We start from the raw sequence: 17,885 nt of genomic DNA on the forward strand, positions 1-17,885 counted from the left end.
AACCATTGAATACTTTTTTTTTTTTTTTTAAGATTTTGAGGACTTGACATATAAAGGTAGAAAACTACTTTGATCCCTTTCAAGGAACTCTTTTTTTTTTTTTCCTTCTCCTCACTTGGTACCCCACACACAAATCCACAAGTTTTACCTTAATTATTTCTTATGTAAAATTAAACCAAAGCAATAAGATAAGGATTTTTCTGAATTGGCTAAAGCTTCTGGTGTCTATAAGTTGATTTTTGGCTTTTCTTTGTGTTACATTGAGTAGAAAAAATGTTTTATTGAGCATCTAATATTTTTTACAAACAGGATTATTTTTTTCCTGATGAAGTCACACTAATGTATTATTCAGACAGAGTCTTGCAAGCCATTTAGAATAAAGTGATTCTCTTTCTCCATCCACAAAACTTCTCCCCGTACCCCTAGGAGCTATCTCCTTACCTGTCACATGCTCTCAATCCTCAGCTGCCATGACCCCTGTAACTCTGTATGTTTCCTGTGACATCAGGGTTTATGTTGAGCTCCTGAATCAAATGCTTCTATTTTACATTATTATGTTTTTTTAAAGATTGGTGATATAAATTCTTTATTTTTTAGATTCTTATAATCCTCTCATGTAATAAATAAGTTATCACACAACTGATGATATCATTATTGAATCCTTGAGAGTTTTAAAAGCCCTTGCATATTGTTTGGTTAAGTGTTTAATTTTTCAATTGAACTTGGAGAAAAATGTGTATTTACTATTATTATATCTTCTTTGTCTTCTTTGTTATTTATCCTTATTATATGTGATACACAGATATTTTCTATCCCATTATATGTTATTAATGTTAGTCACTTACTCATATATCATGGACTGATTTCATGACCCATTAATGGAGTAGGACACTGCTGAAAAATAAGACAAATGTCCATGCAAGCACTTCAAATCATTATTGCAACTATTAGTGAGTATGCTTTATACATTCATATGCTTCATATTCACCCACCATATGTGGTGGTACTTTAACTTTTATTTTTGTCTAAACATGTTAAATTTAAAATATTTCTGACAATTAATTTGTAGTCTCATATTTTTCTTAACATCATACGTCTTTGTCCAAAGAAGTTTAGCTCCTACCAGGAGAGGGAAAAGAATAAAATGTATATTATAGCTAGTATTTTAATACCTGTATTTTAGCTGTGATTTTAATGGCTAGTATTAGCTGCTGCTAAGTCACTTCAGTCGTGTCCAACTCTGTGCGACCCCATAGACGGCAGCCCACCAGGCTCCACCATCCCTGGGATTCTCTAGGCAAGAACACTGGAGTGGGTTGCCATTTCCTTCTCCAATGCATGTAAGTGAAGAGTGAAAGGGAAGTCGCTCAGTCATATCTGACTCTTAGCGACCCCATAGACTGCAGCCTACCAGGCTCCTCCATCCATGGGATTTTCCAGGCAAGAGCTAGTATTGAATACCTTATGGTGAGGAGTGGGGGATGGTAGCTAAAGAAAACTGAGAGTGGTAACAGCAGTGTTAACTGTGATGTGTCAGCCAGAGGACCACGATTGCTTCATCTGCCTTTATGTTGCATATCAAAACATATGCATTTGTAAAGCAAGGAGTCCTGCCTCCTGTAGTAGGTACATAGTAGATGTGGGTTATCTTTTACAGTGATATTCAAAATTGCCTCACAACCGCCCTCAGGTATATTTTATGACACAACACAAACACATCTACTCATTCCAGGAATAAAAGTTTCACTGAATAAAACTTAACTCTTTCTGTGATTGATGCACTTTGATACTCTTGTTCCTTCTTTTTAAAAAATGCTGGTTGCAACAGTCAGTTGATGTCCTGATACATCAGTCTGGGTCAGGTTGAAGAGCACTGTCTTGTTGGACAGTCCCTGGGTACCACTTACCACTGTTATTCTTCTGATTACCAAAGCCACCCCCATAATGAAAAGCCTTACACAGCAGGGATGACGTAGGGTCTCCACAGAACAGACATTACCAAGCTAGACCAGAAAACACCGCCTCGTCTGACCTTGTAGGAATGTAACGTTTTCATAAAATATATCTTTGTATTATTATACATTGCTTTTGCAATTAGCAAACTATATCGAACAACATAAAACTTGTCATTAAATCCTAACAGAAGGAATGTGCATAGAGACAATGTCAGTATGTGAGGACAAGGAAAATGGAGTGAAATTTTCATTTAGCCAAAAGTTTGAACAATGCCATGAATATAATATTGAATATATAATCATATAATATATATAATAATGACAATAATAGTGGTTCTCATTTGTTGAGTATTTACTCTTTGCTGAGGACTTTATCATCTGAATTGCATTTGATCCTCAGAACTGTCCAGTGAAGGTAGGTATTATATTACTCTTTTTCAAGTGAGGGAAACATGTCTAAAGGGAACGAATCGACTTCCCCAAAGTAATTCAGCCAGTAAGTGTCCACACGCTATCTAACACATGCCCTGTGCTCTTCATCATTACCTGTGAGGTCCAGCCTGAGCATGGAGGTAGACCGTCCTGAATCATCTCACTGCCACCTCCTCCTTGTGTGCCTTTGAGCCTCGATTTCTTCCTTGTGAAATGAAAAAGAAACCATGCATTTCATAGAGCCATGGTGAGGAGGAAGGAACTTAGAAAGGAGCTCTTATTGAAAAGAAGCTGCTTGTCCACAGCATTGCCACTGGGAAGAATGAGCAGACTTTGTCAGTCTATGAGATGCGAATTAGCACATGCATTTCATTTGCATTCATCACATAATGTTGTGAGCATGTTAACTGATTCTGGGTTTGTCTGATCCACAGAAAATATTCCCTGCTTTCTAAATCCTGGAGTATCTTTAGAGTGAGGGTGGTTGTTTCTGCCATCTGTTTTGGGCACCGAGTTGCCCAGAGGGACCAGAATGGACCTGCTGACTTTCTGGAGAATTCCCAGTGCTCTGTTTCATTTCAGCTTATTATTTCATCCTGTAATAAACCTTAACAAGATCACAGCTCATTTTCAGTAGCAATCCCCCATTGAAGTTTATTGATCTCTTCATTGGAATTTGAATCGCACTGAGTCCTGTTGCTCCTGAATCAACAAGGAAATGTTACCCTTTCCACAGTGACAGAATTCTTTGTATACCTGCAAGAAATTCAGTGTGCTAAAGATATTTAAAGTAATTGTGTTGTTCAACAGGCAGAATTGTAGAGCATTTAAAAAGAAAGGACCCCAGAGCCTTCTTTCTGAACGCTTGCTTTTGAAATTAGTTGTCATTTTCTTTGCGCACCTTCTGCTTTTCAGAACAACTTCTGGAATTCATGCACCAGTTGCCTGCTTTTGCCAACATGACGATGTCGGTGAGGCGGGAGCTGTGTGCTGTGATGGTGTTCGCTGTGGTGGAAAGAGCTGGGACCATCGTGTTAAACGACGGTGAAGAGGTTAGGAAATATTTATACCACTTAACAATGTCTCTGTGTGAGGCTCGCTCAATGCAGCAATGAACAAAAACTCTTTCTTCTTTAAAAACAATGAGCAACAATAAGTTTGCATCACTTGGAATTATGATACACTCATTGTTGTGTCAGTCTTTTCCAAACCTACTATTTTATTTTCTATTATTTGCAATATTTAGATGATATTGATAGAAACATTTTGAGGTTTTAGCTTTTCAGATTTTGCAGTTTAAATGTTTATAATATAATGCCTCTTATCAGAACAAAATGATGTTCTTATCAAGGCAATACTGGTCATTTTATCTTGTTTACATGTGTTTTGGGGAACAGAAGAAGTTTTTTTCCCTTGTGGCATTTTAGAGAGAATGCCCAGTCATTAGGAAAGTGGAATGCCGTGGATCCCGTGCAGGCATCTGGAGACCTGTGGGTCGATGGCTGAGCTTTAGTTCTTGTTCTGTGAACTTGGCGAATGGTCATCTGTACTTGGGATATTTTTCCCTCTTTAAAATAAAAGATCTAAATCATTTGTAGGGACCATTCCAGCATTTACAGCTTCATGATCATGATTATTTTCTGCTTTGTCTTTGTTTTTTGGAACTAGCTGGACTCATGGTCAGTGATCCTGAATGGTTCTGTGGAAGTGACTTATCCAGATGGAAAAGCAGAAATACTCTGTATGGGAAATAGTTTCGGTGTCTCCCCCACCATGGACAAGGAGTACATGAAAGGTGTGATGAGGACAAAGGTGGATGACTGCCAGGTATAAATTGTCATTAAAAATGTATGTCTTACACTTAACAAAGAACACTTACATATGCAGTTGTGGTAAGGTTTTTTCGACCTGTATAGATAGGTCATCTTTTAGAATTATAAAGAAGATTTTAAAGTACAACTATGACTTTTAGTGTTATCATACTCCAGGAAATTAAAAATAAATCTCCCATAAAGTTATTTGAACTCCACAAAACTAAGCATTCCATAAATGTGTTCTGTTAAAAAACAGGTGTTCTATAAATATGATATCTTAAAATTGCCATCAATAATAGATAATCTAGTCAACAGAAAGTATTGAAGTGAAATGCCCATCATGAACAGAAATTATATAGAGATTATAGTAAAGTTGCTGTGATACAGTTACACGGTGTTTTTAAATACATGCAAGATAAGGAATTGATTTTAGAAGTCATGAAAATTAATCATAATTGAATCAGTTAAAATATTTGCTAGTTAAGAAATGACTGCCAATGAAAAATACAATGTCAGTATTGATATTATGTTAATATTCATTATTTAAAAGCATTTAATAAAAGACTAGAGAGTATATTGAGACCAAATGTGAAATATAATTTGATCAATTTAACAGGTAACCTCTATATTAGTGCAAAACAAATTTAAGATGCTTTTATTATTATTGCATATTTATAATTCCATGTCTTAAAAACTGACCTTGAAAGGTAAAATATTTAATATAGTAAACCAAAAAAGTTGACTTAATTAATGTTATATGTTCACTGTATTTATTAGTCTACAGTCTGAAATACATCTGAAAATAGTTTATACTAAAAGAACATCGTTGAATTTTTATAGTGTCTGATAAATGTAAAGTAGTGTTCATTTAAATTTTCAATTTTAAGTGGTTTACTTACTAAAAAGAAAAATGACCATGGCTATAAATAAAATTGTCTTACCTAGAGAATAATTTTGCTAAATAATTCCTCCAGTGAGCACTATAGAGAACAAAAAAAAATGGCTATGAATTCAGTGTGTTGAATATGTAATGCCAGAGGAGCATTCTAAATATAGCCAGCTCTCAATTATTTGGCATATTAGAGGCAAACAAAATGCTAAATAAATCTCAAAGTATTTGGCCTCAAAATCTCAAATTATTTCTTTTAAGAGGGTCATATATGACATTTCAGCTTTAGAATTATATTCCCCCCACCAAAAAAACAAAGCCAAACTGTGAGTCAAAATAAACAGAAAAGTTGTTAAGGATTTCTCTGTCCTTCTCAGTCTTGCCCCCGACACCCAACCCGAGCCCTTCTACAGGTCACTACAGCGCCTGAGTCTGTCTCTGTCCTTAAAGTGTGAGTGAAAGTTATTTCTGAGAATTCAGCTGCTATGCTATCACCTTGTAATTGGCCAACCCCTTTTATTAGAAATTTTGTAATCATGGAACTGAAATGATACAGGAGGCTTAGAAATGTTTCAGAGTAATTGATAAAGATACTATATGAGTTAATATTACAGAGTATTTAACTAATGTCAGACGTACTAGGTAACATTGAATATTTATCTGGGAGTGTGTGGAAAAGAAAAGAGGAGGTGGATATTAGGAGGAGAGTTCATGTATTTGCTGGATGAGGAATCAGCAGGAAACCCAGAGTGATGGTCCGTAAAGTAGACGCCAGGAGAAAACTCTGAATGAGAATGAAAACTCTGATGAGGGTAATATTAGGTTCCTGTAGCTCCTGATATGAGACTCCGGATGTACAGAGAAGGTCATGGGTGCAGTGTCTGCTAGAGAAAGTCTTTTCTTACTCTGTAGGCCACTCTGCATACTGTAAAAGGAACATGAAATAAATGAGGTTCAAGAGTCATCCTTGTGCTTTCACATCCCTCTCAGACCCTAAGTTCCCTCCTTCCTTATTAGAATAGGCTTGGAGAAAAAAATTAGATATTTTAATGCTTATCTGAGATAGCATTTTTACTGTATTTCTGTTAAAATGTCATGTTATTTGTCAGAAAGTGCACATATCTCATCCTCCTCTTGTTGGGGAAAGTCAACAGTGAGAATCACATTTTTTATCCATAAAATGACCTCCACAAGAGTGTCATTCCACTGAGCACACTGTAGATAATCAGTATTGATTGAATGAAATGAACAAAGGTGGTGTCCATTCTGAGAGGAAGCAACCTTAGCAGGTTGACCCTCATTTGCTGGCCTCTCAGTGGGTTCCAAAAATACATCTTGGGTAGTTTGGTTAAAATGGAACCCATGATCAATCTTGAAGACACAGTGTGAGTGGATTCAACTGGACACTTCTTTCTATTACTATTATTGGAGAGTAACTGCTTTACAGGGTTGTTTCTGCTGTTTAACAGCATGAATCAGCTACAACACATATATCCCCTCTCTCTTGAGGCTCCCTGCACCCCAATCCAACCCCTAGGTCATCATAGAGCACTAAAACCATACTTCAAATGATGTTTATCTCTGCCTGTTTAGGTCCCGTGATGCCCCCAACACCGTGCTCTATCCTGCTCCCTTCTGTGTGCTTCTTTTCCCAGTCTTGTCCCCTGTTGGATTTGTAGGACAAAGGCAGAACCAGGCAGACGTCTTTTGGTACCAGATGATGGCTCGGGTTTTCTGTTCCCCATCCATGTGTTTGTTTTTTTCACCCTCTGCCTGTCTGTCTTTTCCTTTCCTGCTCTTCCACTTTCTGTCTCCTCGTCCCCTCTCCCCCACCTAAGTCTTGGGCCTGCCAGAAACACCCAGGCATGGCTTAACCCTGCACTGTACCCTTCAGCAGATAGGGAACACTTGAATGCCTATGTGAACAGTTAGGTATAGCTCCCTTGCAAGCACAGAGTACCAATTTAAATAGAGCTCACCTCTTAAGGTAAATCTGTGAGACTCAGCTTTTCCTGAGACTGTGAGAGCTGTTAACTTTACTTCATTTTGTCATTTTCAATATGTTTACTAAATAAAAGCAGTGAGGTCATATGCCCAAAAGAAACTTATCCTGTGACATAAATTGTTTTTGCCCTTTTATAAGAGAAAACTTAGTTGAGTTTTTATTTCATATCAGAGTGGCAAGATCATACAGGGTGAATAGCCGTCTTAAAGTATAAAACCTCTCTAAAACAATTGTGTTCATTTCAGTTCAGTCGCTCAGTCATGTCTGACTCTTTGCAACCCCATGGACTGCAGCATGCCAGGCCTCCCTGTCCTTCACCAACTACCAGAGTTTACTCAAACTCATGACCATTGAGTTGGTGATACCATCCAACCATCTCATCCTCTGTTGTCCCCTTCTCCTCCCGCCTTCAGTCTTTCCCAGCATCAGGGTCTTTTCCAATGAGTCAGTTCTTCGCATCAGGTGGCCAAAATACTGGATTTTCAGCTTCAGCATCAGTCCTTCCAATGAATATTCAGGGCTGATTTACTTTAGGAAGAAATGGTTGGATCTCCTTACAGTCCAAGGGACTCTCAAGAGTCTTCTCCAACACCACAGTTCAAAAGCATCAATTTTTTGGCATTCGGCTTTCTTTATAGTCCAACTCTCACATCCATACATGACAACTGGGAAAACCATAGCTTTGACTAGACACACCTTGGTTCAGTTCAGTCGCTCAGTCTTGTCCAACTCTTTGTGACCCCATGGACTATAGCACTCCAGGCCTCCCTGTCCATCACCAACTCCTGGAGTTTACTCAAACTCACGTCCGTTGGGTCGGTGATCTTTGTTGGCAACTCACAAATTTTCAACTGGCTTTATCATACCTATTTTTTCTTTGAATTTAATGTTATATCTAAAAATTTCTTAAAGCAAAAATAAATTTGCTAATTAAATAATTAATGTTTTCATCTAAAGTGTATTTCTTTTGCGATGTCAGTGCTGTGTGGCCATATTGGAAATTCAATTTGGGATTCCTTTTTTTTTTTCATTTTTGGGTGGTATTTCAGTTTGCTGCAGAAGAAATGCCAAAAATGTCTGTCTAGACACTAAGAATTTCAAATCAAATTTATTCTAATTTCTTTAAGTCCTTAGTCAAGAGGATTAATTATAGTACATTTCAAAATTCATTTTCTTTTTATCTCTCTACTTGTTTTAACTCAAGGATATATTTCTTTTTTAGGAGATAAACAATATAATTATGTTCTCTAAAAATGAGTATAAGAAAGAACACCTAAAATTATTTGGAGACTGAGAACAACTTGCTGTCCTGTAAAAAGAAAAAAAATTAAAAATATTTTTCAGGCAAGAACCACATGTTTCAAATATACGCAAACCTGTGGTCAGTGTTAAAGATATGAGTTTGGAGGTAGTCTTTGGCATTAAAAAAATTTTACTTAGCTATCCATAATTGCTTACAACAAAAGCCTATGCTTTTTGAATTTTAACTTTTTGATCTAAACGAATAAAAAAATTAGTTTTTTATATCAACCAACTCAGTGGAAGAAGCAATGTTGTAGTATGCTATTTCTTCCATGTGAACTGCTGCTGCTACTTCTGTAAAAAAGCTTTGTTGATTATGCAGAAAGTATGTAAAATATAGAAAAGTATGTTAAACAATGAAAATTGCTTGTTATTTGCATTGCTCAGAAATAATAATCATTCTCCTTTGTGATTGGTACCCTTTATCATTAAAAATATTCATCGTTTTTTATTTAAAAATAAATAATTCTTAAAAAGTAATAATTGATTTTGTTATATTCCACAATTTTTATATGCATGTATATAATATTAAATTAGCGAGCACATGCTTATGAGACATTGGGAGACTAGCATGACGTTGGTACGGCTGTCTCTTCATCTGTGCAGTGGGGATAATAGCACCTTCCTGGCATCCCATGAATGCCATGGGAGGTTGGGAGGATAAAGTGAGAAAGTTCCTGTCAGGCAGCCACAATGTAATAATAATGATGTCATCATCACTATTAAAATCATTGTTACAATATTTGGTTTAAAATTTTTTAAAAAACGATGTAACATCAAGAATATGGAGTCGGACATGACAGAGCGACTTCACTTTCACTTTGATGCATTGAAGAAGGAAATGGCAACCCACTCCAGTGTTCTTGCCTGGAGAATCCCAGGGACAGGGTAGCCTGGTGGGCTGCCGTCTATGGGGTCACACAGAGTTGGACACAACTGAAGCGACTTAGCAGCATCAGCAGCATCTTTTATCTGCCATGTGCTATAATTTAGCCATTCCCTCTCTTTTAATCTTTCACATTAAAGGAGAAAAGAAATGTTCATTCTTCCTTCATTCCTAAATGATTTTTTTGCAATTTTAAATATGTATATTTTATTGAAGTATATTTGACCTACCCTAAAAATGATTTCTAAAATAAGAATAAATTATTCAAAATTCAGAGAAGACAAAAATTTTAAGTTAAAAATCTATTCTTACCTCCTCACTGGCTTCTGGTTACTTTGTGTAATAAGTGATTTCTTGAATTCATTCTTCACTTTCTTTAAAACTACTAAGAAATATAATTAAATGGATTGCCCTGAGTCCTGAATTTTTTTATCTTTGAGGTCATGGAGGAGTAATTGCTTGATGTGCACATTTTTGTTAACTTCTTTAAGAGCAAGGATTAACCTTAATATCAGTTATGAGAAATAATGATTTGAGCTTAAAAAGTATGTGGCTTCCTTTGTGGATCTTTTTGAACAGCCTTTCTAAGCTGATGTCTTTTATAATATAATCACACATTTATAATATCTACTGCATGGATATCTTTGAATTTCGATATCATTTATTAAAATTATCTTTTAAAAAATTGTTGCTCTCAAAATCTTTTCAAATTTTTAAAACCCACTAAGTGATAATTATGTTTTTACATCATTTTTACATAATAAAATTTATCAAGCATATATTATGTATCTAGCACAGTGGAGGAGCTTCACCTGGATTATTTCATTAAACCTCCACAACAACCCTTTGAGGCTGGTGCTATTAGGATTATTTCCCCTTTTCAGATGCAAAATAAGACCCACAGTGAAAAAATCCTGAGAAAAATCCTTTTCTCAGGATTCCACAGTGAGAGGTAGTAAAGCTCGTGTCTGAATCAGTTAACCTGGCCCTAGAAGCCGCAGTGAGGAAGGATGGGGGCAGTTAAGAGAATTTCTTCTTAAAAGCAATTCTGTGATGATTTGATTAGCAGGCTAGGATTTCTTAAGCACCAGAGAGTCCCAGTTTTTTACCTGCCCACTGATAGTAAAACAAAAAGTCACAGCCTAAAAAAAGTGGTGGCTCCTTAGCTTAGTCCCCTGGATTCAGGTGGCACATTACAATTCTTAAACCAGAAACAGTGCCCAGCAGCTGTCCTGATGGACTGATTAAAATCCATTATTGCATCCTTCTATTCTGAATTCTTTCCATATTCTTCTGTTCTGTTAGGACCATGAGCCTAACAGATAATTAAACAACCACCTATAGACTCTCTCCAAAGGTTTTTTGCTGCTCTGCCCACCAACCTAGATAGCATATTAAAAAGCAGAGACATTACTTTGCCAACAAAGGTCCGTCTAGTCAAGGCTATGGGTTTTCCAGTAGTCATGTATGGGTGTGAGAGTTGAACTATAAAGAAAGCTGAGTGCCGAAGAATTGATGCTTTTGAACTGTGGTGTTGGAGAAGACTCTTGAGAGTCCCTTGGACAGCAAGGAGATCCAACCATTCCATCCTAAAGGAAATCAATCTTGAATATTCATTGGAAGGACTGATGCTGAAGCTGAAACTCTAATACTTCGGCCACCTGATGCGAAGAGCTGACTCATTTGAAAAGACCCTGATTCTGGGAAAGATTGAGGGCAGGAGGAGAAGGGGATAACAGAGGATGAGATGATTGGATGGCATCACTGACTCAACGAACATGAGTTTGAGTAAACTCCAGGAGTTGGTGATGGACAGGGAGGCCGGGCATGCTGTAGTCCATGGGGTTGCAAAGAGTCAGACATGACAGAGCGACTGAACTGACTGACTGACCACAGTTGTAAGGATATGCACTTTTTTTTTCTAATTTTTATTGGTGTATAGTTAATTTACAATGCTGTGTTAGTTTCAGGTGCACAGCAAAGTAAATCATATATCTAGATATATATGTGTATATATACACATGCATATATCCTATCTTTTTTTTTTTAGGTATCTATCCTAAGAGTCCACTCTACTCCCCCAGTGTTTTCTAATCATCACAAAAGGGACATGAGGAAGGAATATTCTAATTTTACCTTCTGATTATTTTTAATTGTTAGGATTTTTAATATAAATTACATATAATTATTCTAAAAATGAAACTTTTCTTGACCAAGGAAGAAATACATTAAAAAGCAGAGAAGTCTGATGAAGGTTCATTACCGAGCTCATTTAGAAAGTATGGGAAAGACATGGAAAAATGTCAGTCTTAAATATTTAAAACACTGAATCATTAGCGCAGCTAGGTCTCTTGCAAGCACTTTATCATTAACATGTGACTTACATTTTATTCTAGTTTGTCTGCATAGCCCAGCAAGATTACTGCCGTATCCTCAACCAAGTAGAAAAGAACATGCAAAAAGTTGAAGAGGAAGGAGAGATCGTCATGGTGAAGGAACACCGAGAGCTTGATCGGACTGGAACAAGAAAGGGGCACATTGTCATCAAGGTGAGACAAACATGCCACATCCCGAGGGAGGAGGGTTTTGGTAGTATCGCTTGTGATGATTTAGGATGCCCCCTCCTCATTTTTCAGTGTAACTTCTCTTAAATGTATCAGTTGTAAAGAATCTTTGAATTTCTGTGATGAATAGGAGTCTTATTCATTATTGTATATCTTCCTACCCAGTTCATCTTATGCTGAAGATTTGAAATCAAGGTACATGTAGATACCACGCATGCAGGATGCTTATGACACGTTTGATTTGTTACAGGGCACCTCAGAAAGGTTAACGATGCATTTGGTGGAAGAACATTCAGTGGTGGATCCAACGTTCATAGAAGACTTCCTGTTGACCTATAGGACTTTTCTCTGTAGCCCTATGGAAGTGGGCAAAAAGTTGTTGGAGTGGTTTAATGACCCGAGCCTCAGGGATAAGGTTGGAAGATACGTTCTAGTTTCCTTTCAAATGTGAAACATTCATATATAAAGTTAAAGAACTTTAATATATACAGTTGTTATACCAGTTATGTTCAAATTATGTTGGTGGGTTAAGAGAATGTACTTTTTAAGCAAAAGAAAAGGGATGCTACAAATACTAATTCTTGTTATAGATTCTAAGTTCAGCCCTAGAATTTTCTCTTTTAACACAAAAGCCAATACATTGGACAACAAATGTTTCAGTAGATTTTCCGTGAGAATCATTCCATATGTTGATGTATTTTTGGGAGGAAGTGAGCTTCATATCCTCCTCTGCTATCTCCTTTCCCCTCAACAAATGTTTAGACTCTAGTTCTGTTGAAAATTCTATTAAAACACAACCCCCAAACACCTGGGTTCCTTGGGAATGTGCATCCTCTGGTTCAGTAGCTGGCCAGTGTACACCACATAGAAGTTATCGGTTTTCAGTTGCCCCAAAACAGCATCTCCTCTCAACCAGTGTGGGTGGATAGGACCCTGTCTTATAATTCTGAACTGATCCTCTTCACCAGCTCTTGAGTCAGGCTCTTTTTCAAGGCCAGAGAGGGTGATGAAGTTCCTAGTCTTGTGAGGTTTGAGAATTAACTAGCCTGTACTCATTTCTCCTTCCGTATGATGGCCTTGTTTCTATGAGGCCCAACATGGGAGAGGCAGGGTGGGAAACCCAGAACTGGGGACAAACAGCAAAAGGCTTCCAGCTCCAGTGCTGGCCCTGCTGCTGACTACCCCTTGGCCTGAGAGCAGTCATTGGACAGTGATGCTCTTCATATCATCATCTGAGAGTCACAGGCGTAGAAGACCTCAGCTAAGGTCCTCTGCTGTAAAACTTGCTTTGAGTATTTCCTCTGCCATTTTTCTCCTGTCACTCATCTCTTTATTTGTAAAATAGTAATCTGTGTCATTTTGGGGTTGTTGTGAAGATGAATAACTTGGTACTGTCTGGCTCACAGCAATCTCTTACTGAATCTTAAAGGTATTGGTGGCGGTAGTTGGAGTATTCAATTCATGATTTACAAATCTCGTTTTTCTAACCTGGAATACGGCTAGTAGACGTTTAAGGTGGCATCTCAGCTACAAAATTTTAATTTTATGAAAAGGTCAGGTATTAAGGATATAGGTTCAGGAGAGACAATAATCTTGGTTTCTTCAACTTGAAAAATGGTCAATAGTGATAATAAATGACAAAAAATTAATATAAATATCAACTTGACTCCTGAGTGTTTTCTCAGATTATATACTATACTTTGTCCCACTGTATTTAACTGTAAACAGTATTTTAACTGTAGTTTAAAGATTAAATGCATACTGTCACATCTGTTTCTTTCCTGCTAGAATAGCATATTTCATTTTCCTGCTTTAAGAGGTTAGTTAATGCTTGAAAACAATGCTACGGAAAATTTCTTTGATCTTATTATTCAAGATTGAGAAAGTTAAACTCACATAAAGTAAAACAAGTGCTTTTTAATTTAAAGTTGCAGTTATACTCCTTTGATTTGGTAAAATTTTATTGAGAGTTTACTCTGAGCCAGGTGTTGTTATAAATATTAAGGATGCCCTTAGAACATAACAGATAAGGTTGTCTTCATGGAACTTATAGTCTAATGAAGGTTGCATAGTTCTTGCTGGTATAAGGCAAATATTCCATAGCTGAGTGTGTGTATTGTGATGTATAAAGGTGTAGGGCTCAGTGAAAACATGTGAGCAGAGTAAGGAAAGGCAACTCACTTTTCGTGCAGAATTGTAGATATTAAAGTTTCTGTCTTCTTGTGTATTAATTTATTTTGATTCTTTTTTTCCCTTTAGTTTTTGTTGTGACCTGTTTCAAATATATTTTGAGAGTAAGCCAGATATATATTAATTACCATCCTTCAATATAAAGTCCAAATTTAAAGTATTAATATATATTTTCAGAAAGGTATCCTCATCAATAAAATCTAAAGGTTTTGTTATTGTTTTTCGTGTTCATTGTTGTTAGGTAAATTGTTTGTTGGATATCTTTTTTTGCAATGACCTTAACCACAAATCTTTAGCACTAGAAAGAAGAAAACCTATTAAAAATTAATTGATTTTTCAGGTTACGCGGGTAGTATTATTGTGGGTGAATAATCACTTCAATGACTTTGAAGGAGATCCTGCAATGACTCGATTTCTAGAAGAATTTGAAAATAATCTGGAAAGAGAGGTAATATTTGTGATTTTGTTTTTAATCACAGCTTTCAGTTCATTTTATTCAGCCCATCCTTGAAACCACTCTTTTTGAACTCTTGTAGAAAATGGGTGGACATCTAAGGCTGTTAAATATTGCATGTGCAGCTAAAGCAAAAAGAAGACTGATGACGCTAACGAAACCAGCCCGAGAAGCTCCTTTGCCTTTTATCTTACTTGGAGGCTCAGAGAAAGGATTTGGAATCTTTGTTGACAGTGTAGATTCAGCTAGCAAAGCAACAGAAGCAGGCTTGAAACGAGGGGATCAGGTATGGCATTTCTAGTTGCAAACGTAATGGTGAACACTGGTGTCTTCTTTTCCTTCAGTCAATTGGGAAACTGAAATTAATTTTATAACTTCATTTTTAGATACTAGAAGTAAATGGTCAAAACTTTGAAAATATTCAGCTATCAAAAGCCATGGAAATTCTTAGAAATAACACACATTTATCTATCACTGTGAAAACCAATTTATTTGGTAAGTATTTTGCATTTTTTGCATAGTCTCATTTTTCTCCTTTTGGTCTTTTATTTAAACATTTATGTCTTAATCATGAAAAGTCATTGCTTATAATTCAAGCATCATAAGAATTGAAAATTTATAGTAAAATGCATAGATACAGAATTAATTATATAAGCATATAATTAGATTTAAATAAAAGCCTACTTACTTGAGGACCATAACATTTAATTTTATTGATATTTTTATTGATAAATATTTTATTGTAAAGAATAAAAATCTGTCAATAAATACCTGTAACTTATTCTGAGTAGACATGGCAGAAAACATACAAAACAGATTCTTGGTGTCATTCATTCCTTGTAGGAGTGTTTTTCTACAGGATTACAGTTTTGATCATGGCAATGTATACTTAGTATCTATTTCCAAGTTCTACAGTTGTCTTTGAATTATTCAGATTTCCAGTAATGGATGTTTTTTGGTGTCTGTTTCCTCTTTAGTATTTAAAGAACTTCTAACAAGATTATCAGAAGAGAAGAGAAATGGTGCCCCTCACCTCCCTAAAATTGGAGACATCAAAAAGGCCAGTCGCTACTCCATTCCAGATCTCGCAGTAGATGTAGAGCAAGTGATAGGACTTGAAAAAGTAAATAAGAAAAGCAAAGCCAACACTGTTGGGGGAAGGAACAAGCTCAAAAAGATACTCGACAAGACTCGGATCAGTATCTTGCCACAGAAACCATATAAGTAGGTGTCTGTATAAATTTTCTCTGCATTCTATTCTTGTATTAAAATAATAAGCGAAGGTAATGATGTAATGTTTACTCAGGAGTGTAAAAATTGTTTTAGCTTTTATGGCAGAGCTATCTTAGAGGCAACTGGACAGTTGTTTTTACCCCATTTTTGCCACTTGCTTGCCTACTCCAATCTTCTTAGAGATAGTTAGCATTTCTTTGTTTGAACTATTTTATTTCTCATTTGGACTTTTAAAAAGCAAGAATGTGACTTTACTCCTGTCTCCCCCCTGGCATGATGGGGTTGTTTCTGCTCTTGTTTCTTTGTTTCTAGGTGTGTTTTCCACCGTCAGCATCTGCTTTTGCCAACTGAGTTTTTGCGGCTCCCAGCTGCTACTATCTACTCTTGCCTTTCTCTTTTTGCTTCTGTCTCCTGTTTTCAGTTACTTAACTGTTGACAAGACATCACCAACCAAGCACAGAACTCCTTTTTCCCTCCTGCTGGGCTCTGCAGTCAGCATGTCAGGTGTATTCTTGAATCTCTTCTTGGCTGTTCATTTATGCCAACAGCTCATACCAGACAGAGTTGCAAGTGTCACACTTTTAAAACTTTGCTTGTTTGCTCACTTTTTTTTTCACTTTAGCTTCTTCTAGGTCTGTGGATGTTTTATAAACTTCAGTTGGTGGTGGTGGTTTAATTACTAAGTTGTGTCCAGTTCTTTGAGCCCACCAGGCTCCTCTGTCCATAAGATTTCCCAGGCAAAAAGACTGGAATGGGTTTGCCATTTCCTTCGGGGCAGTCTTCCCAACCCAAGCATCCAACCCACATCTCCTGCTTGGCAGGTGGATTCTTTACCACTGAACCACCTGGGAAGCCCCATAAATCCCAATTGCCATCAGTCAAAATTTTTTAAAATATTAAATTACATGGGTGCCCAAAATTTATTTATTATATATTCCTCTAACTACAGTAATATGAGATAAGTTGAAAACATAAGGGTTATTGTTTTTCTTTCTTTCATGATCTAATAGGTCTTACAAAGGAGCAATACATATAACCATTCAGACTTTATCGAGTCTTTTCTAATTCCACTTCTGATAAAAATTTCATACAAAGATTTGAGAGCTATGTTCTAGAATATGCTGTTAGTGGATTGAATATCAAACTTGTGTCCCTATTAAACTATAATGATTGATTCTTTCATATTAGCTAGAAAAGACTGCTACAGCAGAGTCCTAAGGATCAGCAGTGTGTACAATGGCAGTATTTATAGACTTGAGAGTGTGTTTGTACCAAGTAAGTTTCTAAGAGACAGTGGATTAGGCCTGCTGGCATTACAGAAAATAGGAATTGATTTTTTAAGTCACCCTTCATAATGAAAAACACATTTTTAAGTGGATAAGAAAATTACTTAAATGTAGAATTATTAGCAGCACAATAACTAAAAAAAAAAACAGAGTTATATCTGACCATGAGTTAAATATGAACCTTTAAAACAATCTAACACAAGTCAGCATGACCCTGGTGAGTATTAATAGAAATGTGACGTGTAAGAGCTGAGTTGAAATCCATCCCTAGTACAGGGTGTTGGCAAAGGACACAGGATAAGAACACTGTGCATAACATTACTCTGTGTATTTGGATGTATAACATTATTATGTGTATTTGGAAAGATACTCAAAATCTAGAAAAGGGAAAAGAAAAAAGGATGATAAATAGATCGTTGATTTGGAAGCACCGAGGAGACATCTTAAATAATTTACATTGAAGAACATATATGACTCATTTAAACATTTCATTATGGACCACATCTTTATCCATTCATCTGTCAGTGATGTCAGTTACAATCCTGGCTATTGTAAATACTGCTATAGTGAACATTGAGGCTGCACATGTGTCTTTTTGAATCATGGTTTTCTCAGGGTATATGCTCAGTAGTGGGATTGCTGGGTCATATGGTAGCTCCGTTTTTAGTTTTATAAGGAACCTCCTTAGTGGCTTTATCAGTTTACATTCCTACCAGTAGTGCAAGAGGATCCCTTATCTCCACATCCTCCCCAACATTTATTGTTTGAGGTTTTTTGATAATGGCCATTCTGACTGGTGTGAGTTTACAATACCTCATTGTAGTTTAAATTTGGATCTCTCTGCTCTTTGATGAACTAGATGGGTGGGATGGGGG

General features: G+C 36.4%; 1 protein-coding gene across 13 annotated transcripts in view; it reads left to right on the forward strand.

The window, feature by feature from the left end:
- The window catches only part of RAPGEF2 (Rap guanine nucleotide exchange factor (GEF) 2), a 188,833-nt gene that overhangs the window by 144,778 nt on the left and 26,170 nt on the right, over nt 1–17,885 (forward strand). For all 13 annotated transcript variants that reach the window (XM_010836094.1, XM_010836093.1, XM_010836098.1 and 10 more), the window contains 8 exons: nt 3,303–3,439; nt 4,056–4,214; nt 11,680–11,832; nt 12,098–12,262; nt 14,378–14,485; nt 14,574–14,777; nt 14,878–14,986; nt 15,469–15,715. In XM_010836094.1, coding sequence (XP_010834396.1) covers nt 3,303–3,439; nt 4,056–4,214; nt 11,680–11,832; nt 12,098–12,262; nt 14,378–14,485; nt 14,574–14,777; nt 14,878–14,986; nt 15,469–15,715 — 1,282 coding nt within the window. The remainder of the gene's footprint in view (nt 1–3,302; nt 3,440–4,055; nt 4,215–11,679; nt 11,833–12,097; nt 12,263–14,377; nt 14,486–14,573; nt 14,778–14,877; nt 14,987–15,468; nt 15,716–17,885) is intronic.

Source organism: Bison bison, unplaced genomic scaffold, assembly GCF_000754665.1.
Source record: "Bison bison bison isolate TAMUID 2011002044 unplaced genomic scaffold, Bison_UMD1.0 scf7180017864060, whole genome shotgun sequence".
Classification (NCBI taxonomy): Eukaryota; Metazoa; Chordata; class Mammalia; order Artiodactyla; family Bovidae; genus Bison; species Bison bison.